This window comes from Fistularia commersonii, chromosome 30 (assembly GCF_037954325.1).
Source record: "Fistularia commersonii isolate RoL2024-O1a breed Wild chromosome 30, RoL_Fcom_v1.0, whole genome shotgun sequence".
Classification (NCBI taxonomy): Eukaryota; Metazoa; Chordata; class Actinopteri; order Syngnathiformes; family Fistulariidae; genus Fistularia; species Fistularia commersonii.
In genome coordinates, this window is record NC_141313.1 from 8184579 (window position 1) to 8212024 (window position 27446).

The 27446-nt window shown below is 42.9% G+C and overlaps 1 protein-coding gene and 1 long non-coding RNA gene across 5 annotated transcripts in view; one reads left to right on the plus strand and one right to left on the minus strand.

Moving 5' to 3' along the window:
- ctnnal1 (catenin (cadherin-associated protein), alpha-like 1) overlaps positions 1–27446 on the plus strand; it is a 73178-nt gene that overhangs the window by 22517 nt on the left and 23215 nt on the right. The window contains exon 2 of the mRNA XM_086177765.1: positions 18813–19002. Coding sequence (XP_086033891.1) covers positions 18813–19002 — 190 coding nt within the window. The remainder of the gene's footprint in view (positions 1–18812; positions 19003–27446) is intronic.
- The window catches only part of LOC147216320 (uncharacterized), a 62853-nt gene that overhangs the window by 16703 nt on the left and 18704 nt on the right, over positions 1–27446 (minus strand). The window lies entirely within an intron of this gene.

A 27446-nucleotide genomic window follows, 5' to 3' on the forward strand; every position in this document is an offset into this window, starting at 1 on the left:
ACACAATCCTCGCTTGGGAGCGGCTCAAGGAGAACACTGGCTTGTGCCACCTTGAGGCTTGCTGATAGGTAAATTACTTGATGTTCTCCCATTTAAGAAAATAAGAAAATCAAATAAATAGTAAAAAAAAACAGCTAATTTCTTGCCAGAACAACAGTGAGGGAGGATAGATCATCCCGGCGTGGATCACATCGAGGACCCGCTGCAAACCTTTCGGTTTATTGCCCCGGAGGTCAGATGGAGCCTCAGCTTTAAGAGTAATGTCATGGTCACCTGCCTCTTCTGCAGCTGCAAAGGGAACTGATGCAACGGTTTAACACAACTGAAAATATCTCGATATATTTTTCTCCCTATGAAAAATGCAAAGTTAAGTACCTCTTTTCTCAGTTGACTTCTAGAGCAGAACCTGGAGGATGGTTTTGTTTTACCAAGCCCTCCTTGTCTGGGATTTATTTTTCAAGTGCTGATCAATAAGTGAGAGGCATTGCTAAGAATTTCTTATTATTGTCTGGCACAACAAAGTTTTTTTTAACTTTTCATTTATTTATCATAAATTGACAAAAGTTTGTGATTTACAATTCTAATTTGTGAAGGAAATAATATCATCATTGTAGTGCCTTTTCCCAGTACTGAAATACTGAATCAACAGTCCCCACATCTGATGGCCTTTCAAGAGACCTCCAGATGATAAAGCTCAAAAAACAGAAATTGGGAATTCTGCATATATTTTGATTTAATAAGTCAATATAGTTTACTGAGTTTTTAAAGGAATATTATAGTCACTATAATGCGTTAAAACTAGATTGTGGTAATGGATAGATGTTATTCCTTTAAATTGACATAGAATTTGCTTACCTGTACATATACATATACTTAGAAGGCGGGAGATGACTCACAATGTGTAATATGCCGGACAGTTTTTCATGATTGAAATAAAAAACCTGTTTAGGAGGATACTTGTCTGACAGACTTCAGGTTTCAGGGCTCAGGTGTACCACCGCCTCGGGGTTCTCTAAAGTCCGACACTGACCCCGGTGTAGTTTATTCCTCGAAATATCCAGAAGGTTCGCCTGGGCACAGACAGGTGAACAGCAGAGACAGCCGGAGGAGTTTGACCCTTCAGTCACATTATGTTCAGGTCACCTCTCGCTGCTTGGCCCCCTTCCTGACTTTCTCTTTGTCTCTCCCCCGTTCCTCCGTCTTCCCTCCCACCTTCTATCCGGAGAATTACGTGAGCGAGAAGGAATGAAAAGAGGTATTGTGCTCCATTGAATGCGAGCTGTGTGAGTTTCAGCGGCTGTTTTTTCTACTGTAGCGCCATACAACTATTCAGACATGCTAGATTCCGTATGTCAGGGTAGTCACAGAGGCAAGAAATGCGTTTTAACCTGCGTCATTTTCGAGCGTCCTTACCCGATAGGCCCGAAAACACCTCGAGCGCAGACTCACTGTTGTGCGGTTGTCTCACTTTGAGACATTCAGTGCAATTCTTTATTCCTCTTTTGCAATTTGGAAGTGTACATTAATAAGATTACACTATGCTTAATACGTTGGCTCCCTAACACCAGCTTGGCAAAGATTGTTGGACCAGAGCCCAGGACCGCAATACTTTGTCCACTCACGAATCAGTTAAGCAGCTATGGTCGGCCCACTTCTGGCCCATTGGGAGAGAGGGAAGCACAAACGTAAATGTCCTAATTCCTCTGAGTTGTGTAAAATAAACATCAGTTAACTTTAATTAAGACTTAAATGCACCCCATCCGGAGTATACAGACACTTTGGTTTATATCCTGAATGTGGTAAGCTTAGTTGCAGTTATGCCAACTGTCCTGCGGCCCGGTCATCCTGGCTTCGGTACGCCGAGAAAACAATCTGGATTCCCCTTTCCCAAAAAAACTGGACATTGGGAGCGTTGGACCTAGGTGACACATATCCTGCATTGGGGAGTGTTGGACCAGGGGTGTGCTAACTTAGTCGTGCTAATGGTATCCTGACAGAAGGGCAGGAGTAGCACCATCCCAAGCCTAATACTATATGAGGAACTTATTTCACTTGACCTTCAAAGAATTGAACATTGTCTCCAATTCTTTCACGGCATTGTTGTAAGATTAGTTATTGGAGCTACAAACTGCATGAATTGGATGAAAGATTTATTTGTTGTTTCTTAGTTTACCACTCAAGGATTATCTGACAGTGTCACGTCGCTTTCAGCTCAGAATAAAAGCTCTTGCAAAAGGGAGGTCTCCTTATGCAATGCGGTAACATAACATGCCATTTGCCTCCGCGACAGTTCTGCGAGGGGTGTTTGGGCGCAAAAGAGCTTCCCCACCCTGTTTGAAATTTCAGTGAAGATACGAAATAGAACTAAGAAAGCTTCACAAAATTACATATGATGCATTTTCATGTTTGATTATTTGAAAGTGTTTTTCCCAAGGCGCTGAAGAGAAAGGAAAAATGACTATTGTGAACAAAACAGGATACACAAATCGAACGGGGACTGCATTTTTCTTATTTAATAAGAAAACTAAACTTTCGCCCGTGACCCAAAAAGAGGAACCAAATCTTAGACTCAACAGAATATCTCATTTCTTCTCAATAAGTGCAAACAAAAATAATACACACATGTTCCGACTGAGCCTCATCGGACAACAGAACAGTGCGCGTCTTTCTTTACACAGTGAAAACATGGAACCTTGGAAGTCATGGAACCTTGCCATGTTTGTCACATGCTTCACGCTTGTTATGTGACCCACATGCTACAAGGTTTGGGATTGGTTTCTTCTCTACCGTTTAATCCCCCGCGTTCTTGTGGGAAGCGCCGATGAATTTGACGGCGCAATTACAATCACACCGAGGCGGCGCCGTTTACAAAAGTGGGATGTTTTAACTATTCTCATCAGCACGGCTTTCCGTCTGTCAAAATGGCTTATTTCCTCGTGCTACGGCGATGAAGCCGCAAACAAGGATCACCTTCTTCTCCACGCCGTGAGTGACTCACCGTTTTCTACCGATCGCCGCTCAGCAGGAACTCAAACGCGCCCGGTAAGGGATTGGCGGTCGTTGCTCTTCTCGAGTGGCTCGTCGCGCGCGCTGTGATGGCCGCGGCTAGTTATTATTCAACAGTGATAACCTTTTCTCGTTCACATTTTCAGTGCTCTGCCTGTCCATGTATTCAAATGTCATCTCTGTTTGCAGAGTCAAAGCTTGAAGGCCAAACACTGCCCTTTCCTCATACTTCAGTTGGGCACAATCTGATAAAAGTCTAAACTCATTCAGCTTCTTGCCGCCGCACCGCTGGGACTGCCTTTATTATCTGTCGGCCCTTCACTCTGTTTTCCTGCATGTGGGCCTGCCAGCCTGGGTGTCTGCTGCATGCCCCCAATTTTCTCTGTCTACCTCCATCAGTTGCCGCCTGCTGGTCTGTCTCCTAGGCTGCGTGTCTGCCGGCGCACATGAGCGAGGGGGCCGGGGGATCATGTTCTCCGATCTGAACTTTCGTCACATGCCACCCGTGTTTACTGTCTGTCTCCATTGTCCAGACTTTAATCCAGCCAAGTGAGTTATTGACTCGCCAGCTTTATGTAAAACTAGCAAGTGCTCACATGAAAAAACAGGCAGACGTTAATCGAAACCAGCAAATTCTGTCATCCTTTCCAGACATATAAGGATTTTTAGCTTGCACGTCGGAAATTACGGAAACTACACGTATAACATTTGTAGATCATCTAAGTGTTACTGCGATATATCTTGAACTCCCATCATGGATCTGTGCTGGATATCAGTGTCTTACACAGACCGGGATTTTCTTTATTTAGGGCCTATGAGAGGGTGAATAATTAAAAATATCAATTTGTGGCCCTGTTACCAGTCCAGGGTAAACAGTTCACAGTTTTGGATAGGCCCCAGCCCCCACAGCAGACCTGCGTCCAGGATAATCTATAGATAATGAATGAATGAATGTTAACATTTTTGTTGTTTTTTTAAAGAAAAACAAGTTCTACTCCAAACAGCTGGTAAAGAAGGACGTCATCTTGTTCCCCGCTGAGGTTCCTTTGTGTGTCTTTAAAGGGGACAAATAAATGTATTGATTTTTGGTGTTTGTTTTAGTTCTTTTGCAGTGGAAAGTCACAGGAGGAGGTTGGAAGCACTGTCAGGAACAAAGCAATGGTTCCCCAAATAGTGATGTCAATGAGAATAAACGAAAACTGTTGTTTTTACTCTGTCTTCATAAAATAAACCCTTAGTGCAACTAACTGTGGACCTTGATTCCCCTCTGGAGCCGGATCAGATGCTGAAAGTATTGATCCGCCCTTTGTTGACAACAGACACTGCTACACGGGAGTCCATTTTTAGTGGGATATAATCGTTTTTCAGGATTTAATTGTCCAGTCCTCGGCAAAATCACTTTCAGTTGGCTTTGCCTTTCAGTCCGAAGCTTTGTCGGCACTGTCTGCGTTCCGTGTTCTCATTGGTTACTGCGGGGTGCTGGCCAGACAAAGAAGCCTCTATTGGCTCACGAGTCGCGCAAAGGTCGTCATTGGGCCATTAAATCAAAACATGCTTACAGGATTACAAGATAATACCCGTAAATTCTGCCCATTTCCGTTTTCATCACTTAATCGAGATTTTAATATTGTTGGATGTAACCTGTATTATAAGAGATTGAATTCATGATTCTTATTAGACTAGATTATTTCCAGTGCCAAGTCTGTGCGGTTTGTCTGAACTACTGAAATGAGGCGATAATGCGGTTCGATGTATTATAGGCTCTCTGGACGAGGATGTGATGATGTTTACCAGCCAGAGTTGGGTTTTTTTTTAAGAAAGCATCAAACTTATGTCGGAAAATTCCTGCCATAGTTACAGAGATGTTAATTTTTTAGTTTTCCTTTCCTCAAGATAATTCCAAAAAACGGCCTCGCCTCGCAGCCGAACTCGACGGAAATGAAAATCTACGGTCCCAAAGAGACACGAGGGCACAGAGATACTTGCCCTTTGGGCTCCGGAATGCCGATTTGTTTGTTGGCTGCGCTACATGGCTGTCAGCCCGCCCGTCTGATGGCTTCTATAGTCTCCCCACATCCATCACTTCCTCCCAGCTCGCCCTCTCCTCCCCTCCCTGGCAATCAGCTGGTATTATCACTGTCATCTCGTGGTTCTATAGGCTTACAGCACCGGGATTGTTCTCCCCGGAATCATTTGTCTTAAAACCATCTGTGTTCAATCATCCTAAAGGGCTTTGGCTCGTACCGACTAATCACAGCACCCTCAATCACAGGAAAATGTACTGTTCCAGCTCTGCTAGGTGCACATGTATGAGGGTGTGGGTGTATGCGCGTGTGTGTATTGGAAAGAAGCTCTGGATGCAGCTGTATGACGCGAGGCTTATCAGTGAATTTGTCGAGCCCAGATAGGGCTCTGTCTCTGAGGCAGCGCAGGTTTGGAACTTTTGGCTTGTTTGCTCACTTAGGAGCAGCAGTCTGATGAGTTTCTTGCACCGTTGTGTGTCTTTGCCCATGCAGGTTTGTGTTACAATGCAAACACACGGAGGGATTGAATGAATGAAAAATTTCTCTGCAGGCAATGTAACGCCTGAAGAATGCACGAGCAGCCGGGACTACATATGGATGCAGTTCAGCCCAGCCTTTTGCTGCGCTAAACTGAGCTGCTTGCCTTGTGGTTCTAATTTAGCGAAGGTGCAGCGTAGGGGTCTGTTCTTCTTTCCCGGTGTGTTGACGGGAAGCTAAACGGCAAGTGAAACCGCCAGAAAGTGGTGGTATTCATGTTCATTTCAATAGTCCAAAGAGCCAAAGGAATGATGTGTTGCAGGAGCGAGAAATTTTAAATGTATAGAATTATTTTTAGTTTTTTCCTCTTCTTGTCCTTTCGGCTACTCCCATCAGGAAGTCGCCGCATCGAATCGACCTCCTCCATCTAAAGCTATTCTCCGTATCCTCTTCTCTCACGCCGTCTAACTTCTCGTAATCTTCCAAGACATCAAGCCACACTGCTGCTCACAAATGCTGACTTCCGCTCTCAGTCCAGTTCCCACTTCTTTTTCTCATCATTTCATTGAATGGCTCACCAACTTTATCTCTCTATAGTTAGTGCAACTCTGCACATAAGCTGTTATCACCTGAAAGACTGACAGACACTCAGCACAAATGATTGTTTTGTATCTCCTGAACCCTAAGGGGGAAGCAAATCACGGCTGGGGAAAATGCAATACCGACTCCGACAAAGTATTACATATATTACCTTTAAATCACATACTTTTGTTTGTTTATCCATTCATTATCTGTACTGGCGGTCCTTCACTCAGGGTCGGGGCGGTATCCCAGCTGTCATTGGGAGAGACGGAGCTCACCCAGGGCCACATGGAGAGACATACAGTCTCTTGTTAACAAGTTATGTAGAGACATACAAGCCATTCACTCTCTTCTTGACATGCCATTTAGAGAAAGACAACCATTCACTCTCATTCACGCCATACAGAGAAAAACAACCATTCACTCTCAGTTACATCCCACATGGAGTCATACGATCGTTCTCTTGGTTGACAAAAGTCACTTTGCGTTTTGAGTAAAAATGTTCGAGGTAGTCTATTGGTGTGGGGTCTTTTCTCTCTCCTCTCAATTCCAATGCTTTCTGGTGAAAGTTTGAAATTAGATTCCAGCGGATGCTGCTCCTGTGCAGCTCCCGCTGCGACCCCGGAGATGCGTGAAACCCTCGCCGCTCGCAGAAAGGGAAGCGGAGAGGGATAAAGGGCGAGTGCTAGAGGAACAAAACGTCGCTTCCCCCTCACCTGCCCCCCATCCACCGGCATCTACTGTCCTCCCAACTCCCCTTTTCATCTCCTTTTATTGCTTCTCCAACCTGGCTGTCGACCAACGCGGCCCCGTGTGCTTGCAGCCAATTTGGGAGGAATTTGCTCAGCCATTACGGAGCATGTTCGATGCAACTTTCATCCCTTTCCTCTTATGCGCCCCCCCACGTCCCCGGTGAGCAGCCAACCAACACTCTCCTTGCATCAGTAATGACTGAACAGAAACAGATTTTTCAAGGGCACTGCAATTCAGACTCCCTTGAAGACTAAAATAAAAAAAAAAAAGTTATAGATAAGACAAACATCCCAAGTGTACCTTTGTGTATCTTTTTTCCCTTTTTGGGGGGCGGGGCAGGTCTGTAGCGAGGACACAACATGGAAATGTTTATTTTCTCTCCGAGCAATCTGTAGGTTTATAAGACGAGAGAGAGGGTCTATCGTAGGAGCGAGGGAACGGGACAACACACACACAGTGTCAACACACACACACACAAACAAAATACCGCTGACAGATCCATCAGCTCCGCAAACAAACACCAGCGGGCTTGGACTTCACGACAGATGCGGCAAACGAATACTCTCTTGCAGTTTCTCCCGGCCTTCTCGTCTCTTTAAACAAGCGCTCGATGATTATCCGCGCCAGACGCGTTTGTGTGCTCGCGCTAAATCCGTAATTCTTTAAGGACACTCATTTGCTCATGGCTTGATGTGATGTAAGTTTCTTTGTTGGAAAACTTCCTCGCTCCGGGGGTGGGGCGGGGAGAAAAATGGTCTTTCCCGGAGGCCGAGTAGTGGAATCTGAGATGTAAATTAAACAAGTAAGCGGGTTTGCACATTGCATGCCAAGACAGTCGTTATTGTGACAAATGGCTGGGTGATTCCTGATCTAGCAGCTGCACCTGGGCGGTGTGCTAAGACATACATAGATCACAACCGTCTCCACTAACTGGGTGATGACATGTATGGACTGCAGGTTTGCATGCAACACTCAACTGTGCTCTTCGAGGTAATACATTTATATTAGGGCCCGGGCTTGAACGTGTTAATCGCACTTTAATTTGCACAGTGTTACGTCTGTCGGTGCATGAGTTCCAGGGGGCAAATCCACCAACGCGCATTTTGATTGCATGACGGACGAGGCGGATGAGATGATGCTGGTTGGAGGCAAATTGAAATGTAAGTAAGTCATTTCCAGATGGAAGGATAAACAAACATGCTGTTTTTTGCACTTCATGCGGGAAGAATGAAGTGCATCACAGCGCTCAGCGCTAAACGTGTTAGAGCTAGCCCACAAGTCTCTTGTGCTAATGTCGCACAAGGGTGCAGGTAGACAATGCTAACTTTGCTTCAGCAGTTAACAGTATTGCTAATACGGGCAAGAAGTGTCGCCTGTCAACACTGGAACGCATGTTGGGACTGAAATTCTGAAACAAAATGTCCGAGTCAAAGTCGGATAAATCGACCAATCCACTGGTGAGACAGGTGGCTGTGCACCTTAGAACAATTAGACTTTCTTCCCAGTGGTTGAAGGTCAGGGCCAACAGGGGGCCCGCAGATCCATTCAGATAATGAGAACGATAACAGCAATCCAGAAAGAAAATATCAGAACAAAAATTGGAACTCGATTAATTTTGATTGACTAATTATAAAGCCTAATTATTACGGTTAATATGTTTAAATGAATTGCACCCCCGATAAACATATAAAATAATGCTTTTGTAATTTGTACTGTAGATATTTTTATGTGGAAAATAGTGAAACATATTTCCTGCCTACACCCAGAAAATCATCCGTTATTGGATTGATTTTTAAGCCCCTTCAGTGTATTTAGTACAAGCTGAGCGAGAAACTAGGCCGACGATTAGAAGGAAATCACTTGGAATTTGTCTAAAACGGCCTTAAATGACCTTAATAATCAGCAAAAATAAAAAAAAAAAAAAGCCAGAAAAATCATCAAGAAACACATTAGAAGGTTTTCGCTGGTTATGAAACACCAGATGAGCAGGAACATCCATTTCAGTAAACTGTTTTAAATAAAGAGAAATTAGACTATCCTTCCTTAAGTAGGGAAAACGGCTCGGTTGATTTATGACTGTCGATTATGCTGACAGTGTGATTTATATAAGCACTTATACTTATTTGAGGATAAATATGTGTTCCATACTGCCAAGCTCCATCCCCCAATCCCATGTAAAAGATAATACAATAAGACACAACTAACAATGTGTGTTTATAACCTTTTATCCAACATTCCTGCCCCTAATCCCTCCTTTGCTGTCTTTACACGGCAGGAATGCTTCACGTTTTTTCTCCCCTGGAGGTAGTTTAACGTGATTTTCTCGACACAATTCAAAGGGGACAGAATGGAGAATGAATAGCACAGATAGTGACAAACTTTCTCCCAGCGTCAGCTTTCAATGAAACTGGAGCCGGTAGCCATGGGAGGCAGCCGCAAATGTTTCCAGCTTTTGTTAGCGTCTGATTTATAGTTGAGCGGTGTGTCCTTGAGGTATTAGTCAAGACTTCCTGCTAACAGTTGGGGGCTCGATGTTGTTTCTCAGAGAAAGCTGTTGGTGTCATCTTTATAGTCCTGTCATTGAAATCCCTAATTATGGATAACAAAGAGATGAGAGGTGAATCATCGGGAGTTGGCTGGTTATGCATAAGGAAACTTACGTAAGAATAGATGCAGAGGCCTATAGCTTTCGATGTCTCTTCTTCTTCTCTTCCTTTCAGTCCAATCATCAAACTCCAGCCAATCATCGACTCCCATCTAACCATACAATCGCGATCCTCTTCTCTCACACCAACTACCTTCATGCCCTCTTTACGTACATCCATAAATCTGCTCTCAGGTTTTCCTCTGGGCCTCCTGCCTGGCTGTTCCAACTTTCTACCAACATATTCACTCTCTCTCCTCTCTTCATTAGGAGGAAGAGTGAGGAGGACACTCATTATGTCCAAACCATCTCAGCGTGACTTTATCTCCAGAACATCTAAGCTGTGGTCCCTCTGATTCCTGATCCTCTCCATTCTCCTTTTTCCTCCCAAAGAGGAGCTTCAACATCTTCATCTCTGCTGCCTCCAGCTCTGCTTTCCTATCTTTTCCTCAGCGTCTCTAAACCAGACAACGTTGCTGGTCTCACCTCTGTCTTCTACACCTTTTCTCCATCTCTTTTATCACCCCTAACACCTTGTTCCACCCGCCCCAATCCGCTTGCACAAGTTTCTTCACCTCCTCTCCACACTCTCCATTGCTCTGGAGTGTTGTCCCCTAGTACTTAAAATGCTCCAACCTTCTTTATCTCGCCTCCCCTGTAGCCTCAAGATTCCACTTGTGTTCCTCTCAATCACACTCATATGTTCTGTGTTGCTGCGGCTAACCTCCATCCCTCTCCTCTCCTGGTCATACCTTCACCCCACTAGTTTTTCCTCCACCTGCTCTCACTACAGATTGCAGTGTTGTCTGCAAACATCAGAGTCCATAGTGATTCCCATCTAACCTCATCTATCAACCTGTCCATCACCACAGCAAACAAGAAGGGGGTCAGAGCTGATCCGTGATGTAGGCTTCGCTTTAAATCCTCTGTCACACCTCACCACTGTCCAACAGCCCTCACACATGTTCTACTCCACATGTGCTGTAAGTGTAGGTTTGTGTTTATTAGTCTTCCTTTCTTCAATTGAACAATACATTTTGAGGGTATTTTTACCTCATTTTTTTCATCATCTATTTGGCAATTTCCAAGCAAAACTGAATATTTAGTGTTCTTCTGGTCTAATACGCAATTCCCTTCTTTTATTGTCTTTGTCAATTATTCTGGTAATCGTACGTTTGTCATATTGGGGAAAAAAGGCCTTGTGGGTATCCTAATATTCCCTTTATTACATTTTACCCGGCACTACATTTCTATGATGACATCAGGGAGCAAGAGAGACTAATAATGGGACCCTTTGACAGAATGTGCTGAATTTTTGAACTTGGGGTTTATAATTCATGTCAGTGTGCTGTAAATGACTCTGGTCTTTACAGCAAAACACCTCTTTATGCGAGCATCGAACGCACAGGGAGGACATCCATACTGAGGTTTTAAGATGTGGGTGACCAAAGCGTGGCCGGCAAAAAGTTCAATGCTCAGTGTGTGTGTGATTGTGTGTGTGTATGCGTGTAAAACAGAGCGATGAAAACTGACAGAGAAAGGAAACTTTGAATGAATGGACTGCAGTGAAATGTAAACCTTAACCTTTATGCCTGAAGGCAGCCTCAGTGAATGAGCAGCTGTCCAGGAGGAGCATGGCTCCACCACCGGACTCTTTTGCTATCAACAGAAATGTGCAGCTCAGAATATCAAGGCGCTGAGAGCTGGTGGCGGAATTCTCTCTGAAATGCAATATTGTCTTTTCAAGTTCCTGTTTCCTCTGATACTACTTTGAAACATGACTACTTTTTTCGCATCAAAAAATTGATCACGTATATAAAGACTGAGAAGTACGCTGTGGTATTTAATGTTACCATGTTACCATCAATTTGAGCTGATCATCAGTCAATTGCATGATGTCCTCTTAAATGAATGCTGACTAGTTAGCAGTTAGCTGTAGCCACCAAATACATTATAATAATAATGATAATGATAATGATACTGAATTGATCTCCATTGGGTATATTCGGGTGTCGCAGCAGCACAGGGCAGAGGACAGGTACCAGAAGACGTTAAGGTTAATAAATAGACAATAGACAGAGATTTAAAAAGGACAGAGACAACAACAATAAAAAAGGAGGATAAAAATAGATGAACTACTCCATGAGAACAGCACCAAAGTGACACTTACGGGTAGTGGTTAATTAGAAGTGGACTCAACTTGTGGCTTGTTAGCAAGTTAGCTGTAGTAGCTATATGATAATTATACATGTGGTTTTGTAAGGGGTTCAAGTTAGCAACGGCTAAAGTAGTAGACTGGGGCTAATTTGCTAGTTGCTAACTTGTGGCTGAAGCAATAGTTTCATTTGTCGCAGGGAAGTTAGCAATTTAGCCACAGTAGCTAAATAGTAAGTAGTGGAGTCGCTTTATCAGAATTGAACACGTTATGCTGTGGTCACGTTATTTTACTGAAAAAATAAAACGGTTTAACTGTTGTTAAAAAAAATGTAGCAATGGATTTTATTGCTGTTTAACAACCTATATGAGTTCATCCTGCTGTATAGTTTTTATTGTTTTCTTTTTGGTTGTTTTGGTTAAGAGCCTCCTGGCAGGAGAGATGTATCACTGGTCTCACAAAGAAAAATAATACTTCTGTTGTTTAATGGATATATAGGATATATAGAAATACATATACACGTGTGCACGCACACGCACACACACACACACAAACACACACACACACACACACACACACACACATGTTTCTACATATTTGAATACATATATACACACTTATATATACCTAAGTATATAAATAATAACTGCCAAAACTGCATGTTACATATTGTTTGCTATTGATTGCGAACATATATGCACACACACGCACACACACAAATACTGTACAGTAAATGCAATCAATCAATACCAAAAGATAATGTGGATAATGTGTGACATTCAGTTTTAACTGCAATTATTTTGATATCCCTTCAAACACAGAGCCTGTTCTCTGCAGAAGCACTCTGTCGCTATTATTCTCCCCCGCCCTGTTCTGTTCCTGTTTGCACAGCCCAGTAAATGTACCCACCTAGTAATCCCTAATGGAGGAAATCCCAGGCAGTTGTTATTCTCTGCTATCTCTCCCTCCCTCTTTTTGTCATTCACATGGGCCTTCTCTGTTTGCCTTTCAAAGAAACACCATATTAAACTCATTAAAGCAACATCACTCTCCACTCTTCTGTGGCAGCGAAGAAGAGTTTTTTTCTCTCCCCCAATTCATCAAGTCTAATCAGGTTTTCTATTGCTTGTCATTTTTTTGTTACTTTTCCTTCCCTATGTCTGCCATGCAATTTATTTCCGTCACCCCTCCTTTGCCTGCTCTCAGGGAGGTGCTGGTGTTTGTGTCGCTTCCTCTCTCCGGCCTCTCGATCCCTTTCACATGCAGCTTTTTGTAAATCAGGCACTCGGAGAGGCTCATGTGCCCACCTGGAATACATGCGTTTCCTCTCCGCATTTACACAGCCATTATCCTCATGGGTGAGAAAAAAGGCCACTTTAAGCTTCGCATAAGACACATAATGTAAATCTTGCCAGATGATCCACCTGATGATTAGTTTTTTCCATTGCACATGAGCTAGGCCTGTTGTATTATACAAGAGTGACACCTGATGTTAAACAGCATCGTGTGTCATGCGGATCTGATTCATGTGTCATGGCGACCTGAATCACTGCATGAGTGCCAAATGTCCCTCCAGCCTGTGTTTGTCTTTTTTAAGAATGTCTTTTTCTGTAAGGATGAGTTGGCCACATAACAAAGGGCTGATCTGAATGCCTTGGCAGAGGAGCGCGAGCATCATCGCTGAGATGCATCATGTTATTATCTTATGGTGGATTATTCTTTATTATTGTCTAAAACTGTATACAATTCAACTTGCATTTTGTTCAACTCACTAAAGTAGCAGCATTATTATTAAGGTCATGTGAAAATGGCACGAGTCAGAAGTCGGTGTACCTACATTAGCAGGAATAAAAAATGAACTTTGTGAGAAAATGCCAAAAGTACGTCCTTAAAATCTCCCAGAGACGACTGGAAAATAGATACTCAAGTAAAAACTTCAACTCTGCAATGAGCCTGTTCAAGTATTGTTTGTGTACGACTCGGAATTTTCTTTTAAATGCCGGCACCCAGAGATCCTTCTGGTGTCTTGTCTTTTCAAATATGCTCTCCAGTGACATTTGTTTGGGGACCATTTTAGCGAGGGTTAGCTGGCCACCTTACTTGCCAAAAAACCCTCTGGCTGAGTCAAGTACAGGAGTGAGGCGCAGGCAGAAGTGGCAATTACTCAATACCTGGAAGACTAATGAAAATGAAATACATTTAATTTTGAATCAACCTTCTTTGTGTACCAAATGGTCTATGGCCCATTACTGTCCTGTGGCTCAGTAGCTGGGGACCTCTGCTCTATATGACATGTGAGTGGTTGTACATCTCTATGGGATGTTTGAATGAAAGAACACTCTCCGTTCACCCAAAGACAGCTGAGATCAGTTCCAGCCCCCGAAGAACCCTGAGTGCAGTAGAAGTTGAACAGATAATGAGTGGATGAATTAAAACAATAAAGTTCAAATGACCATGGTGGTGATTCTAAAGGCTACGTTCTTGTAAGAAAGCAAAGGCGAGCGAACGTGTCAGCGATATCATGTTGCAATCAAACTCCAGCCTCATTCATATTTTTGTGGTGAACGGCTATGTCTCCCAGAACCCCCTGCTCTGCCAACACACTGCTTTTATTCAGATGATGGAGACTGGAGGACTGGGGCTGTTCCAAACACGGCCTCAGAGGAACATTTCCACTTTGGAATCCTGGATTATCTGCCTGCACAAAGGATTGATCACGTCTCTCTCGCTGATCAATTCCTGGTTTACACAGCAAACTGTGAATGACCGTTCAAGGCTTTAAATCACATAAAGTCACTATATTAGAATTCATTATGCTCTATTTTTTGCTTTTTAATGAAGTGGGAAGGCCATATATAAGTATGTCTTGAGTGAATCAGTCTTGCCTTTGTGAACTCTAAAGAAAAAAAGAAACGCACTTTACCAGTGTTTAAAAAGCTAACAAACATAGAAAATCAATATGTATTAATATTGATACTGTGTCTTTCGTGAATATTGACTTTGCAATCCGTCCCGTCTTGGTTGCAGAATGAACTGAGAAATTGGCTTCCGCCCTCTGGGGATCATAAAAGAAATAGCCATTCTCTATTACAATCGCTTGCAGTCTTGAGTCTTGAATATATTTTGGACCCCGAGGGGAAAAACCCAACTTTCCTAGATCGTGTTATTGTTTTATTTCCGTCTATCTGGGGACGCGCTGATATAAAACAATTCCGTCGTGTTTGTTGCCTTTTTCCCCTCACGAAAAAACACCACGATACACTTTAAATCCCTTATTTTGACATCTGTCTGCATTACATATTCGGGCACACGACATTGTCGCCTTCCTCGCCGTCAACAGGGCGCTCATTCAAACAGGCGCCGGCTCTGCGCAATCAGCACAAAGCTTCGCTGGGTAAGATTCTCAACTTGGACCACCCGGGGCTGCTGGCCAATTAAAATCACCGCCCGCTATTTCCTCGCTGCAAAAGCCTCAACAAGCGCACATGCGCTCATCCCCGCGACACTAGCAGCGAGAGAAGGGAGAGCTAATCGATCTATAATTTATCATAATTGGCTTGATGCATTCATAATAGATGGCATGACCGAGATCTATAAGTGGCCCCACCTGAGTTTCGTGTCTCAGCATCCTTGTATGTGTCACAGATGATGTGTGTGTGTGCATGTGTGTGCGCGTGCGTGCGTGCATGTGTGCCATCTGCTGCATTGGCTGCTGTTCCTCTTACCTGTTTTATGAAGTATTGTGTGAATCATGTTTGGCAACGGTAACTCCTTCTGCTCGACACGTACATCGGACTAAGCACGCTTCTGCGTGCAGCTGTCACTCCTTCGTGCACACATGCACGTGGAGTGCGTGCTGCAAACATGCCTACTTATCCAATTGTATGTTATTTCTTTTGAAAATATAATGAACAAACATTTTACAATATACTACACGTTTAAAGAAATAGGGAACTTATAAGGTCATTAAATCATCACAGTGCACGAGAGAATGCACATTGTTAAAACACAAACAGTTGTCGGGAAAAAATGGCATTTTTCCCATATGAAATCATATAGAAGGAAATCACTTTGTATTTAATTTATTTTTTCAATGAAAACCCAATTATAGAAACTCTTCTTCCATTATATAGATATATTCAAATATATCTATATAATGTAATATTTTAAATTCAGTTTGATTCTCTTCTATCTTATTGTATTGCATTTTATATTCAAATTGCTGGAGTAAACCAAGATGAAATAATATTTTGCAATTTGACTTTTTCTTACAGAGTATAATGTGTTGTATGAGTAGCATAGTGCTAAGATCCATCCCAAGACAGATCAACACACACACACACACACACACACACACACACACACACACACACACACACACACACACACACACACACACACACACACACACACATACACAAACCAGATCCATCTGCAGCCCGCAAGCCACCGAGATGAGATACCTGCCCTAAGCCTCAGCCCACATGAACTAACGGGTTTTCTGGATTTTTTTTTTGTCTTACACAATCTACACAATAGCCTTATGATTACCCCTTCAGGTTCTAACTCAGATGAGTTCATACCTTCCTTCCTCAAACAACACAAACACGCAACGACACACAAGTTAACATTTAATGACACAACCATTTGACCTAGTTTCTGCAAACCAACTCACTCATTTAACATTATGAACCCCCTCCCTCCTCTACAACCAACCACTACCCCTGCAGGTACGAAACATATATGTATATACAACTACGCATATACTGGAAATTCCCCACAGTTTAGTAGAACTGAAGAAACCCCTTGGGTGAGAGGAGAAATGTCTCCAAGAGAAAATAACCAAGGCCAGTTGCCACAACGACATTTTACAACAATTCACTAGGACCTGGACGACTGAGATCCTTCATAAATGCGTGAAATTATATGCTTTCCTAAAATCTTAAACCAGGCTCACGGAATTGTGAAATCAATATGAGCAATGATGAAACCTCATTTGACAAACAAGTAAACTCCACACTGATATATGTAAATAAAAGTATACGCATTTAATATACTGACTGCAATGCTCCACTGAGCACTGAGAAGTCGCCTATAATGTTTTAAACTAAAATGCATAAGTGTAATTAATTTGATGCTAAACAAAAAGGAGGAGATGAAGAAACGCCCGCGGGGCAGGACAGATGCTTCTGCGGTGAGTTTTGAAAATAGAACACGGAAAAGATCTGAAGGACAAAAAGAGAAAAGAAAAGGATGGAACCCAACCAAACTCAACATGTCGTCTGAAAGGGGCTGTGAATCCAAGTACAAAAAGTACCACCCAGAGATGCAGGACACAACTGAAAATGACCTCATCTTGCATCACGTCAGCGGCGGTTTGAATCAAATCACAACAAGAGAGATCTTCAAGGTGTCTGATCCACCTGTCAGTCTGAAATGAGGAGCTGGTACAAAGTATAATTAAGAATTTAATAAAAAAACAAACAAACAACTGACATCCCTGACATCTTATCAGGGGACCTCAATGTAAGATTGGATCCCATTAAAAAAAGAAAATCGAAACCATGAAAATGGAAGCCTTTGGCAATTTCATAACTTTACTGTTTATTTCTATATCCCAATGGAATTCAGTAATATTGATGATTAAATACTGTCAATTAAAATGTTTATGCATACTCTTTGTGGGTCTGGGAAGTATGAAGGCTGACGAATGAACAACTAGAGGACATTTAATTTGATATGTTAAGATACAGCAAATAAACGCATGGAAGCAGTGCTGTATCACACGAAGTTGATAACAGAATTACATTTCAGTCCACAGGATGTTATTCACTACATTATATCCGAACTGCATTACATACGTAACCGAACAAAAATTTTAATTATAAATGTTAAGGCTTATTTAGCTTGGCAGCAAACCGATCGTGATTCCTGAATATTTCTCTGCTGACTGACAAAAGACGCTTTTCACAGAGAAGAGAACGAAGAACTGTCCAGCTTGAATTTGCTTCCAGGAACTACCCTCCTCCTCCAGGAGATCCGTTTAGTTTCGCATTCCCACAGGCAGTGAGGGACCACGGTGGGTTGCAAGCGACTGCGACGTGCACCTTAAGCGCCATACTCTAAAACGAACCACCGTGAAAGGAGAGGAAGTCGACGAGGACAACACGAAGTCGCCAAAGCTTTCATGCTATGCATGGCGTTCCGCTGTGAGCCCTGGAAACCCATCTGTGTGTAGCAGGCCAGGCCAGCTTCAACTTCTTTATTGGTCCATTTCGTCACAATAGTTTTAAGAAATGGTACTCCGCAGTCTACAAGAAGAACCTGGTAATGCATGTGGCATATGGGTCTACCAAGCACCTACATAACAATAGTTCCTACGGAGCCGTTAAAAGGCGGTGCTAAAAATGGTTCTGGAAACTGAAGTCCATGGTCCCTGGTTCCTACGCTGTCCCAATACGCAGCCTAGCTCCTGAAAAGGTTCAAGGAAGTGCAAAAACTTAAATGCCTGTGTTTAATCTTCTAGTTTTCTGTTAGTGTTACTCCCTTCAGAGCAAATCAACCTCCTCCATCTAACCCTATTCTCTGTATCCTCCTCTCTCACACTAACTAACTTCATCTCCTCTTTCATTACATCCATAAATCCTCTTTTAGGTCTTCCTGTAAACCTCCTGCCTGGAGTTCCATCCTCAGCATCCTTCTACCAATATTTTCACTATCCGAACCATCTCAGTCCTGCTTCTCTGACCTTCTCTCCAAAACATCTAACATGTGACATTCCTCTGATGGACCTATCCTATCCATCCTCGTCACTTTCCACAGAGAACCTCAACATTTTCATCTCTGAACAGTCTCTGTTTAGTCAAGATTTACAAAACCAGCGTGCACCTCTACTTTTTGCTTTGAAATCCAAATGTGCCTTCAGTTTGTGCATCCGCCAGCTGGAGCCGACGGGCTGCTGAATCAAAGAAGTCTGAAACGCAACTCTGTATTTAAAAAAAAAAAAAAGGCAATCTTGTCATGTATCACTGTATTATTCGCACAGCCTTTGTCAGCACTGGTGTATTTTTGGAGCATCACATTGAAAGCGATCCACAAATCAGCACTTTTTTTTTTTCAAAGCACAGCTAATAACGCACACCTTCTCTTCCTCACCCACATGCAACCGAAGATCACCACTCTCATCAACCACAAAGACAAACCCAAGAAGTCGGAGCGCACCCTGGCAGCCATACACCGGGTGGGCCAGGCTGTGAGTGTGGCGGTGGGGCGATTCGTGGCGGTGGGGGAGGCTATCGCCACCGAGAATCAGGAGCTGAAGGATGAGATGGGCCAGGCCTGCTTTGAAGCTCGCAGAGCAGGTAGGCTGCTTTTTGGCCACTTTGCAAGTGACACATTTTGAAGTGCTTAGTTATATACACTGCTCAAAAAATAAAGGGAACACTTAAAAAACACATCCTAGATCTAAATGAATGAAATATTCTTATGAAATACTTTGCTCTTTACACAGTTGAATGTGCTGACAACAAAATCACACAAAAATGATAAATGGAAATCAATTGTATCAACCCATGGAGGTCTGGATTAGGAATCACACTCGAAATTAAAGTGTAAAAACAAACTCCAGGCTGATCCAACTTTGATGTAATGTCCTTAAAACAAGTCAAAATGAATCTGTGTTGCTTCCTGAGTGGACACTATGATTTCACAGAAGTGTGATTGACTTGGAGTTACATTGTGTTGTTCAAGTGTTCCCTTTATTTTTTTGAGCAGTATAGTTACATTAGTTTGAATTTATCTCTGTTCATGTTTTTCTCAAACTGAAAGGTTTTACTGGAGTGTTACTGGAGTTGCAGCACACTCCCGTCATCTCGGTCATTAAGTATAAGGTTATAATCTGATCAGTCTTTTCCTAGTCTTGACAACATCAACTGTGTCTTTAAGGTGATGTAGCATAATTAACCAATAGACGAGCTCTACCTAGTAGACAAACAATCACCAGAGCAGTATTAGCATCAAGAAAGATGGTGTTTGTTGGTGGTATGGATGAACGGGAACGGGGAAAGACATCCCGATCAGTAATGGACCGTCCAGAAAGAGGAGCGGATGGCGGAACTGTGAGCAAAATAGCCCAGCTTGTATGATGTCAAATCTCCAAAGTATCACAACCAAGTGGAGACAGAGAAGCGATGGACTGATACCTGATGAAAGTATTGCATGGTGGAAAAAAATGCTGAAAGAAGGTAGTTTTAGTATTGTAAATAGTGACCATGTACGATTCACAGTCTTTGTAAAATCTCTACTCTGAGACTAGGCAAAGACTTACAACTCTAAAACTCTTTAGATGATAGTTTTCCACAAGTCTTTTACAAATCTTTTTAAAGTCTTCTGATGTATGGGGGGCTTCAAGCAACTTCATGTGGAATGCATTTGTCACGTGCATAGCCATTATTTAATATTTATGGATTTTTCTGGAAAATGACGACCTGTTAAACAGCATCAAATCAAATTGCATCAAGTGTGCTTTAAGACATTATTGTAATTAGATTGGAAGAGAAAGCTGGGAGAAAAAATGCACTTCTTCAACCAAGACTTCTGTGATTAAGGAGTGAATGTGATCGCCGGTTTAGACAACGGCAGAAAAACGGAACAATAATGGATCGTGATAGAAAGCTCCTGAATATTAGACTCCTTTAAGAAGACAGCTCATTCATTGTTTGAGTGAACTAACTCCAGACCCAAGGTAAGAGCTTTCTGAAATACCTTCTATCATCGTTCTTACTTGTTAAAGAGCTTGTATTTTTATGAACATGTCAGATCCTTGAAGTACCATTGACAACATCCATACTGTGATTGTACTAAAGTGACTCGGAGTGACGCGCCAAAATGGCCTCAGGATTTCTGATGTGCCTGTCACTTACAGAGACACTGACATGATGGGATGAAAGCCAGGAACCACCTTTTTGACATTTCCACAAGTTTGGAGGGATGATGATTCTAAAAAAAAAAGCTGCGCAATAGTCCTGTCTGGACAAGTGGAGCGGTGAGGTTACAGGGAGTAGAGAAGGCGACAGTTTATGAATACTTAGGCTCCAGAACAATGGGAAGTGTGGACAAGAGGTGGAGAAATGTGTACAAGCAGGTTGCAAAGGGTGGAGAAATGTGTCAGGGGTGATAAAAAAGCATCACCAAGAAAGGAAAAGCGTCAGAAGATGGAAGTGAGACCAGACATGTTGTCTGGTTTAGAGACACTGAGGAAAAGAGAGGAAGCAACTGAGATGAAGATGTTGGGCTTCTCTGTGGGAGTGAGAAGGGCGAATAGGATCAGGAATGAGTCCACCAGAGAGACAGCACATGTTAGATGTTTTGGAGATAAAGTCAGACTGAGACGTAAATAGAGGAGGGAGAGTGAAGATCTGGGTAGAAGGATGCTGAGGTTGGAACTACAAGGCAGTAGGACCAGAGGAAGACCCAAGAGGAGATTTATGGATGGACGGAAAGAGGACATGAAGTTAGCTTGAGAGAGAGAAGAGGCTGCAGAGAGTAGGGTTAGGCGGAGGAAGATGATTGGCTTTTGTTAAGCTTGAAGGGAGTGGCCTAAAGGGCAGAAGAAGATTCCTCCCTTGAGACTGATGTCTAAAATTGTCGCAGAGGGGTTTGCAGATGGTTACAGCAGATCGTCACAAATAAAGGATGTCAAATTCATTTTCTCTGTGTCTTATAGAGATGAAGCCAAATGTTGATTTCTGATGTTTCCAAATTGGAACATAAGATCTATCCACCCAATTGTTTGCTGTTTATCCTGCCCTCAGGATCGCGGGGGATGCTGGATCCTATCCCAGTTGTCATCGGGCGAGAGGCAGGGTTCACCCTGGACTGGTTGCCAGTCAGTCACAGGGCCACATATACAGACAGACGACCATTCACTCACTCACTAAAGGCAATTTTCCCAATTTTTTCCAATTAACCTGTTGCATGTTTTTGGACTGTGGGAGGAAACCAGGGAACCCAGAAGAAACCCACACGGACATGGAGAGAACATGCAAACTCCACACAGAAATGTCCCCTTGTCGAAACTGAACCAGGGTCCTTCGTCCTGTGAGGCCGAAGTGCTAACAATAAAATACGGAAAATAAGATATTCACAGATAAAAGTTACTGTTTTACGGATGCGTCCCATCAATTCTGAACAAAGTCAGACAAAAAGGCCATGTGATCGGAGACCCTGCCCTGACATATGTACATGGGCACACGTTTGCGTTATTTTACAAAGGAATTACACCTTCTTTTTTTTTTCTGTGTGGGAATATTCTGACCTCTCAGAGAAGGACATATTCCAGTGTTGTCTCAAAAGAAATTACTTCCAGCAAGAATTGCAGCATTCGAACCATCAAAATTACACATAAACCCAAGAACGCAACTTTGTGCCCAACCTAGGATGATCAATGGTTTTTCATTCATAATCTATACCGCTTATCCTGCAGTCATGCTCAAAATCAAATGCTTTTTTATTTGAATTACATTTTATTGTAGTGCAAACAACAACATAGCTTGAGAACAGTCCTGGGTCACTCAGCTATTGAGGACTGATCTCTCCACCAAGGATGTTGCCGCTTCTGTGTTTTCCCTTAAGATGTGTTCAAAAACAAACCTGTGCCAAATGACAACAACCCCCTCCACCCATCACTCAAACTCTATCCCACTCTCGCCCACTTTATCACAAATATTACTGATAGCATTTTTTGTTTTCTGTGAGAAAATCAGGGGCCAAACGTGGTGGGAGGGTGGGGGGGGTGGATCACCCTACGGGGGGGCAAGACAGCAAAACAACAACCCCCTGGATATGAATTTAGACGCAACGCAGTGATAACTGGTTTATTTTGGGGGGGAATAGCTTGTGTAGCAAAGCGTTTAATCCTTGCACAGTACTGATTTGTAAAGACGGCTAAAATTCAGACAAAAGAGAGCACTGGTGAGACGAGGCGAGGAGTCTGATGAGAAGAAGTGTGTGTGTTTGTGTGTATGTGTAGGTAAGTCCAAATAGACTACATTAAGTGCATGTGTATGTGCAAATGTTTGAATGTGTGTTGTCTGCTGTGACTAATTTATTCCAGTTCTCACTTTCCTCTCCGGCTGGTGTTTTCACAGCTTCCCCGCGCTCTGCTCCCAACACTCCACACACACACACACACACACACACACATTTATTCCCAATCAAAAACGGGCGCACTTTGTTTTTGTAATGTTGTTAATTTTATTTCTTTATTTGTTTATTTATTTATTTTTCGACCGATTGAATCGTCTTAAGGGACGTAGGAGACGTCCATTTGGAATTGGAGGTTTGTAAGACGTGAGCAGGGCTAGTTAGAAGAGGGATTGACATTTGGCTAATATGTAGCCGCGGGGAATGTTTAATCAGACAGGCTTCAGCCTTGTGCGGCGTAATGAAGGAAATAAAGGCAGGCTGAGAGCAGTGGTTTAATTAGATGCTACACATCATCAGAGCAACTGAGAGATTCAAAGAGGCAGGTCAGCGAAGGCAATCTGTGTTTGATCTCCTTCGCTCTGTCTTTGGGTGTCATCCTCGCTTTTTTCCCGAGCCGTACATAATAAGCGCCGCAGGTGAAAATTTGAGTTTTGATAGATTGACACAAGTCACCGTTTAGCGACGGAGCTACACACGTACAGGGCAACACCTCTGCGGCAGAAGAGCAGCCTGAAAGAGTTATTCATTCATTCATTCGTGGTGTAAACCGCTAGTCCGGCTCATAGTGTGGTGGTTACTAGAACATGCAAACTGTGAATTGAAAGGCATCACAACACTTTTCAGCCACAGATGTTAGAAAGTTAGTCCCGAGCACGGCAGTAGAAGAGGCGCAAACTTGTTCCTTCACAAACAAGCAAAGACATACCGCAGAACCTTGACTAACAAAAGCATCAATTTTAAGTTTTCCAAGCTAAGAGCCGTCTCTCGGTCGATTTTTTGCTTTGCGATACGAGCCGAGATCTGAGTTACGAGCAAGAGGGATGAGCATTTGATACCAACGTGGCCACCGCTGTCTGTGAAATGGCGTTTAAAAACAGCGTCGCCCGCCACTAGGTAGCGCAGCGAAAATCGGGAGAAAACATGAGTGAGGTGTTGTCAACTTGTCCATGAAGAGATAGAGAAGTCGTTGCTGGTGAGGTACCGTGAACGACAGCATCATCCGTGTACTGGGATTTTGGTGCAGTAGACGGTGTTAACTTCAACAAAATAAAACCAGTTTATTTGTCTACATTCTCTCTTATAATGTATTATTATTTTTAATCCCTTACTTGTTATTGATAAAGTACATTTTTCTTATTTATAAATACATAACAAATCCGGGGCACTGGAATGGATAAAGAGCATTTCAATTCATTTCAATCGGGAAATTTCATTTGATGGAGGAGCAAAATGAGTTACAAGCTCTGTCACGGAATTAATTAAATTTGTAAGTCAAGGTATTGAGTCTTGTGACGCCCCTTTACCGGATTTCTATGACTTCATCGAACACTCCTATTACTGTAGGGCAAATATGCCCAAGATGTTGGAGAGACCAGGGCTCTCGCTCCTACAGCTCAGTTTATTCTCTGTGTGAAATATGCCAATTAAGATGAAAAGCATTAACACGGTCAGTTTTTATTGGGTGTGAATACCATTGAGGTGCTTCAAATAAGCAGTTAATGGTCTATTTTCCAAAGGACCAAAGGGCTAGATTGATGAATTGATAAGTTATTGAAATGTTGGGAATACATCTCTTGTTTTGTTGCTCAGGCTTAATTCATTTCAAAGGCTGATTTTTTTTTTGACAGTGAAAGAAACGAGAGTTCTTACGAACGTCAAAGACAGGTTCAGCGCAGTGTGGCCTTTAAATAAAAATATAAATGACATGAAGGATGCTTTCGGGAATCTGTGCGTATGTGGATGTGTGTGGCATATTCTGCATGAATAAAAAGTGGACGATCTCTTTGTTTTAGGGGTAATGGAATTCAGACTGTGAGCATTTATTTTGGGGGATAGTGAAGGGGAAGATTGGCTCTGGCCTTTGCTTTCTGCACTGGTCCTGTCATGGTGCTTGAGCAGCTCTCTGCGAGTCAGGCCAAGGTTTTTTTAAGTGGTTAGTGGAGCTGGCACTGAAAACAGCCTGTCGGATGCAATCAGTTTGTCAGTGAAGCTTCCTTTAAAGGACCAGCCAAACCAAATACAAATACTCATTCAAGACGCATGACCCAGTAGAGACCTATCCTCCCCCCAGTTTCTTTCTTTCCATCTTTCTCCCCTCTTTTCAGCTTTCTTTCCCTTGGAATTGTCTCTTCTCCCTTCTTGCGACCTGACAGGCCTCTCTCCTGTCTGCGTCGATACGAAATATAAGCTGATGCTCGGCCCAGAAAGTTTTTTTTTTTCGCTGCTAGAAAAAGAAATTGGAAACGGGGAAATTTTTGGGCTCCGCGAGCATATGTTTTCCGAATACATTTGCATATTTCCTGCCCAAACTGACTAGCTTTTGATTTCTCGCAACACCGGAGAGCAAAGAGGCAGTGATATTCTGTCCCGGCTGGCGCAGCTGTCACACCTCTGCTCTGAATATAGCAGCGTCTCCTGTACTGCACAGGACACTATGCTCTCATATCAAATGAATAACCTGTCCAAGAGGTTAAGTGAGGCCTATTGGAAGAACATTATACCATAGTCAGGGGTTCAGCCATAATGATTCCCCACGACAGATAAGAGGCCAGGTCGGTCTGCTAAATCTAGCGCCTCCCTTGCCCCCTTGGCATGTAGTAAAAAGAATTAAAGACATTGGCATTGGCAACACCCCCCCCCCCCCTTTGTCTGCCACTTTCCAATTTCCCTCGACCTCCGTGGAGACCGTCACGAGGTCAAGGGGAAGATTTGAGGGAGAATACTTCAGGTGTTGGACGATTGCGTAGCAGCCCGGCCTGATAGAAGCCCACGTCTTTGTGTGAATACATAGAGCGAAGATGTAATTACATGCACGTCACAGCCAGGATGCAAATGTTACTCTCACACTCAGGCTACTGCTCACCGATATGTTTTTCCACATTTGTCTCAAATCCTATTTGTGAAATTGCAAAAGGCTGGAAGTAAAGCCAAGCAACTGAAAGAAATGTTCACAAGTGTAACACTGATACTTGGTGAAATTTTGTGAATGGTGTCCCAATAAATTGTAGGGTGTACTAAAAGAACAGTACCCTGTACTCAAGTTATTTGAAAGCAAGCCTTCAGCCCCTCCTAATTATTTTGAGAATTTGAGCTTCTCTTATTGTGACAGCCTCTCAGGGACGTCTCGCTCCACCCTGAAACTTCCCGGGCAAAGTCGAGTGTTTGACTGCGGACGCTGTTTTGCTCCGTGGTCAGTGATGGGAATAGCGGATGAATACGCCCCACTTCCCTCGATGTTTAAAGGAGCCAGTTAAAAGTGACTGCGGCTGAAACGACTCCTGACCCACGGCGATCCCAGATACTGTCGTCTGAATTGATTCGGGGAATTCTCTGGCTTCCTTTTTCTTATCTAGACCATTGACAGTGTTTTCATAATGTCATTACTGATTCTGACCCATCAGAACCCTTATTGATTTATTACATTTTCTCTGTAGAGAAACGAACAACATAGACTGATGAAGCTTTTCAGCTTTTCAGCATTAACACCCCTGTGTCATTACGACTGAGTCCGGGCAGTGCGTGGGCACAGATCATTTTGCAATGTGCAATGTGCCTGTCGGAAAGAAAAAAAAAATCACTTCGGCATCTTTAAAAGTCATTGCTAATCATCTAAATGTTATGACACTTATTTTCACTTAATGACAGACAGCATGCATCATTGCCCCACTTTCCTGGTGCCCTCTCATTGGCATTTCTTTTCATAATTCCATTATCCTAATTTTACTTTAATGTATTTCTCTTTATCAGTTTACAATTACTCGTGAATCTCATTTGCTGACGGATGTACATACACAATAGTCCATCATGTGTTTTGCTGTGAGGCCTTGACTGACTGTTCATTTATTCATTCATTTAGAAGTGGGTTTCACCCTGAACCTGTTGCCAGTCAATCACAGGGGCAAACGGGGAGGGAAACGCTAACTGCTGCTCATTTATTTATTTCTTTATCCTTTCTCCTGGGATTCCACTTGCTATATATATATTCTACGGACACCCAACCTGCGCACATGCACAAACACATTCACACAAACTACTATGCATTTTGAATTAAGTCAGACTTATGAACATGTATTTGAGGTCATATTTTTAGTGCTATATATTGACTTTAAATCTTTACTCCATCTTGTACTATTACTTCTTATTATTACCCTTTACCCTACTTATGGTCAAACCCAAACTTGGCACTAGAATACTGTTATTGATGGGATTCAGAGGTATCCATAACAGAAGGATGGCACGTTTCAGAACCGGTCGCAGATATCGGTTGCAGCCAGCAACCCGCTCCTATTCCTCTATCCTTTAACAGCTCCAGCTGGAAGAAAAAAAAAATGAAATAAATAAAAGTTTGACATTCAGAGAGAGAGCTGGGATGTCTCAGCTCAGGGGACAGCACAGAAGGATGTGGGCCAGATGGGATATGTAATATGTTATCCGTCCATCTTTCTGACTCGTCTGACAGTCGGTCAGAGCGAACTCTCTCGCTTCCACAGAAGCCGCCTCCCCTCCGGCTGCTGATACCTGTCAGCAACAGGAGCGGAGCTGCAGAGAACTGTGTGCAGCGCGTTCCTTTGTACACCCCTGTGCCGTAAGCAGCTGTAGC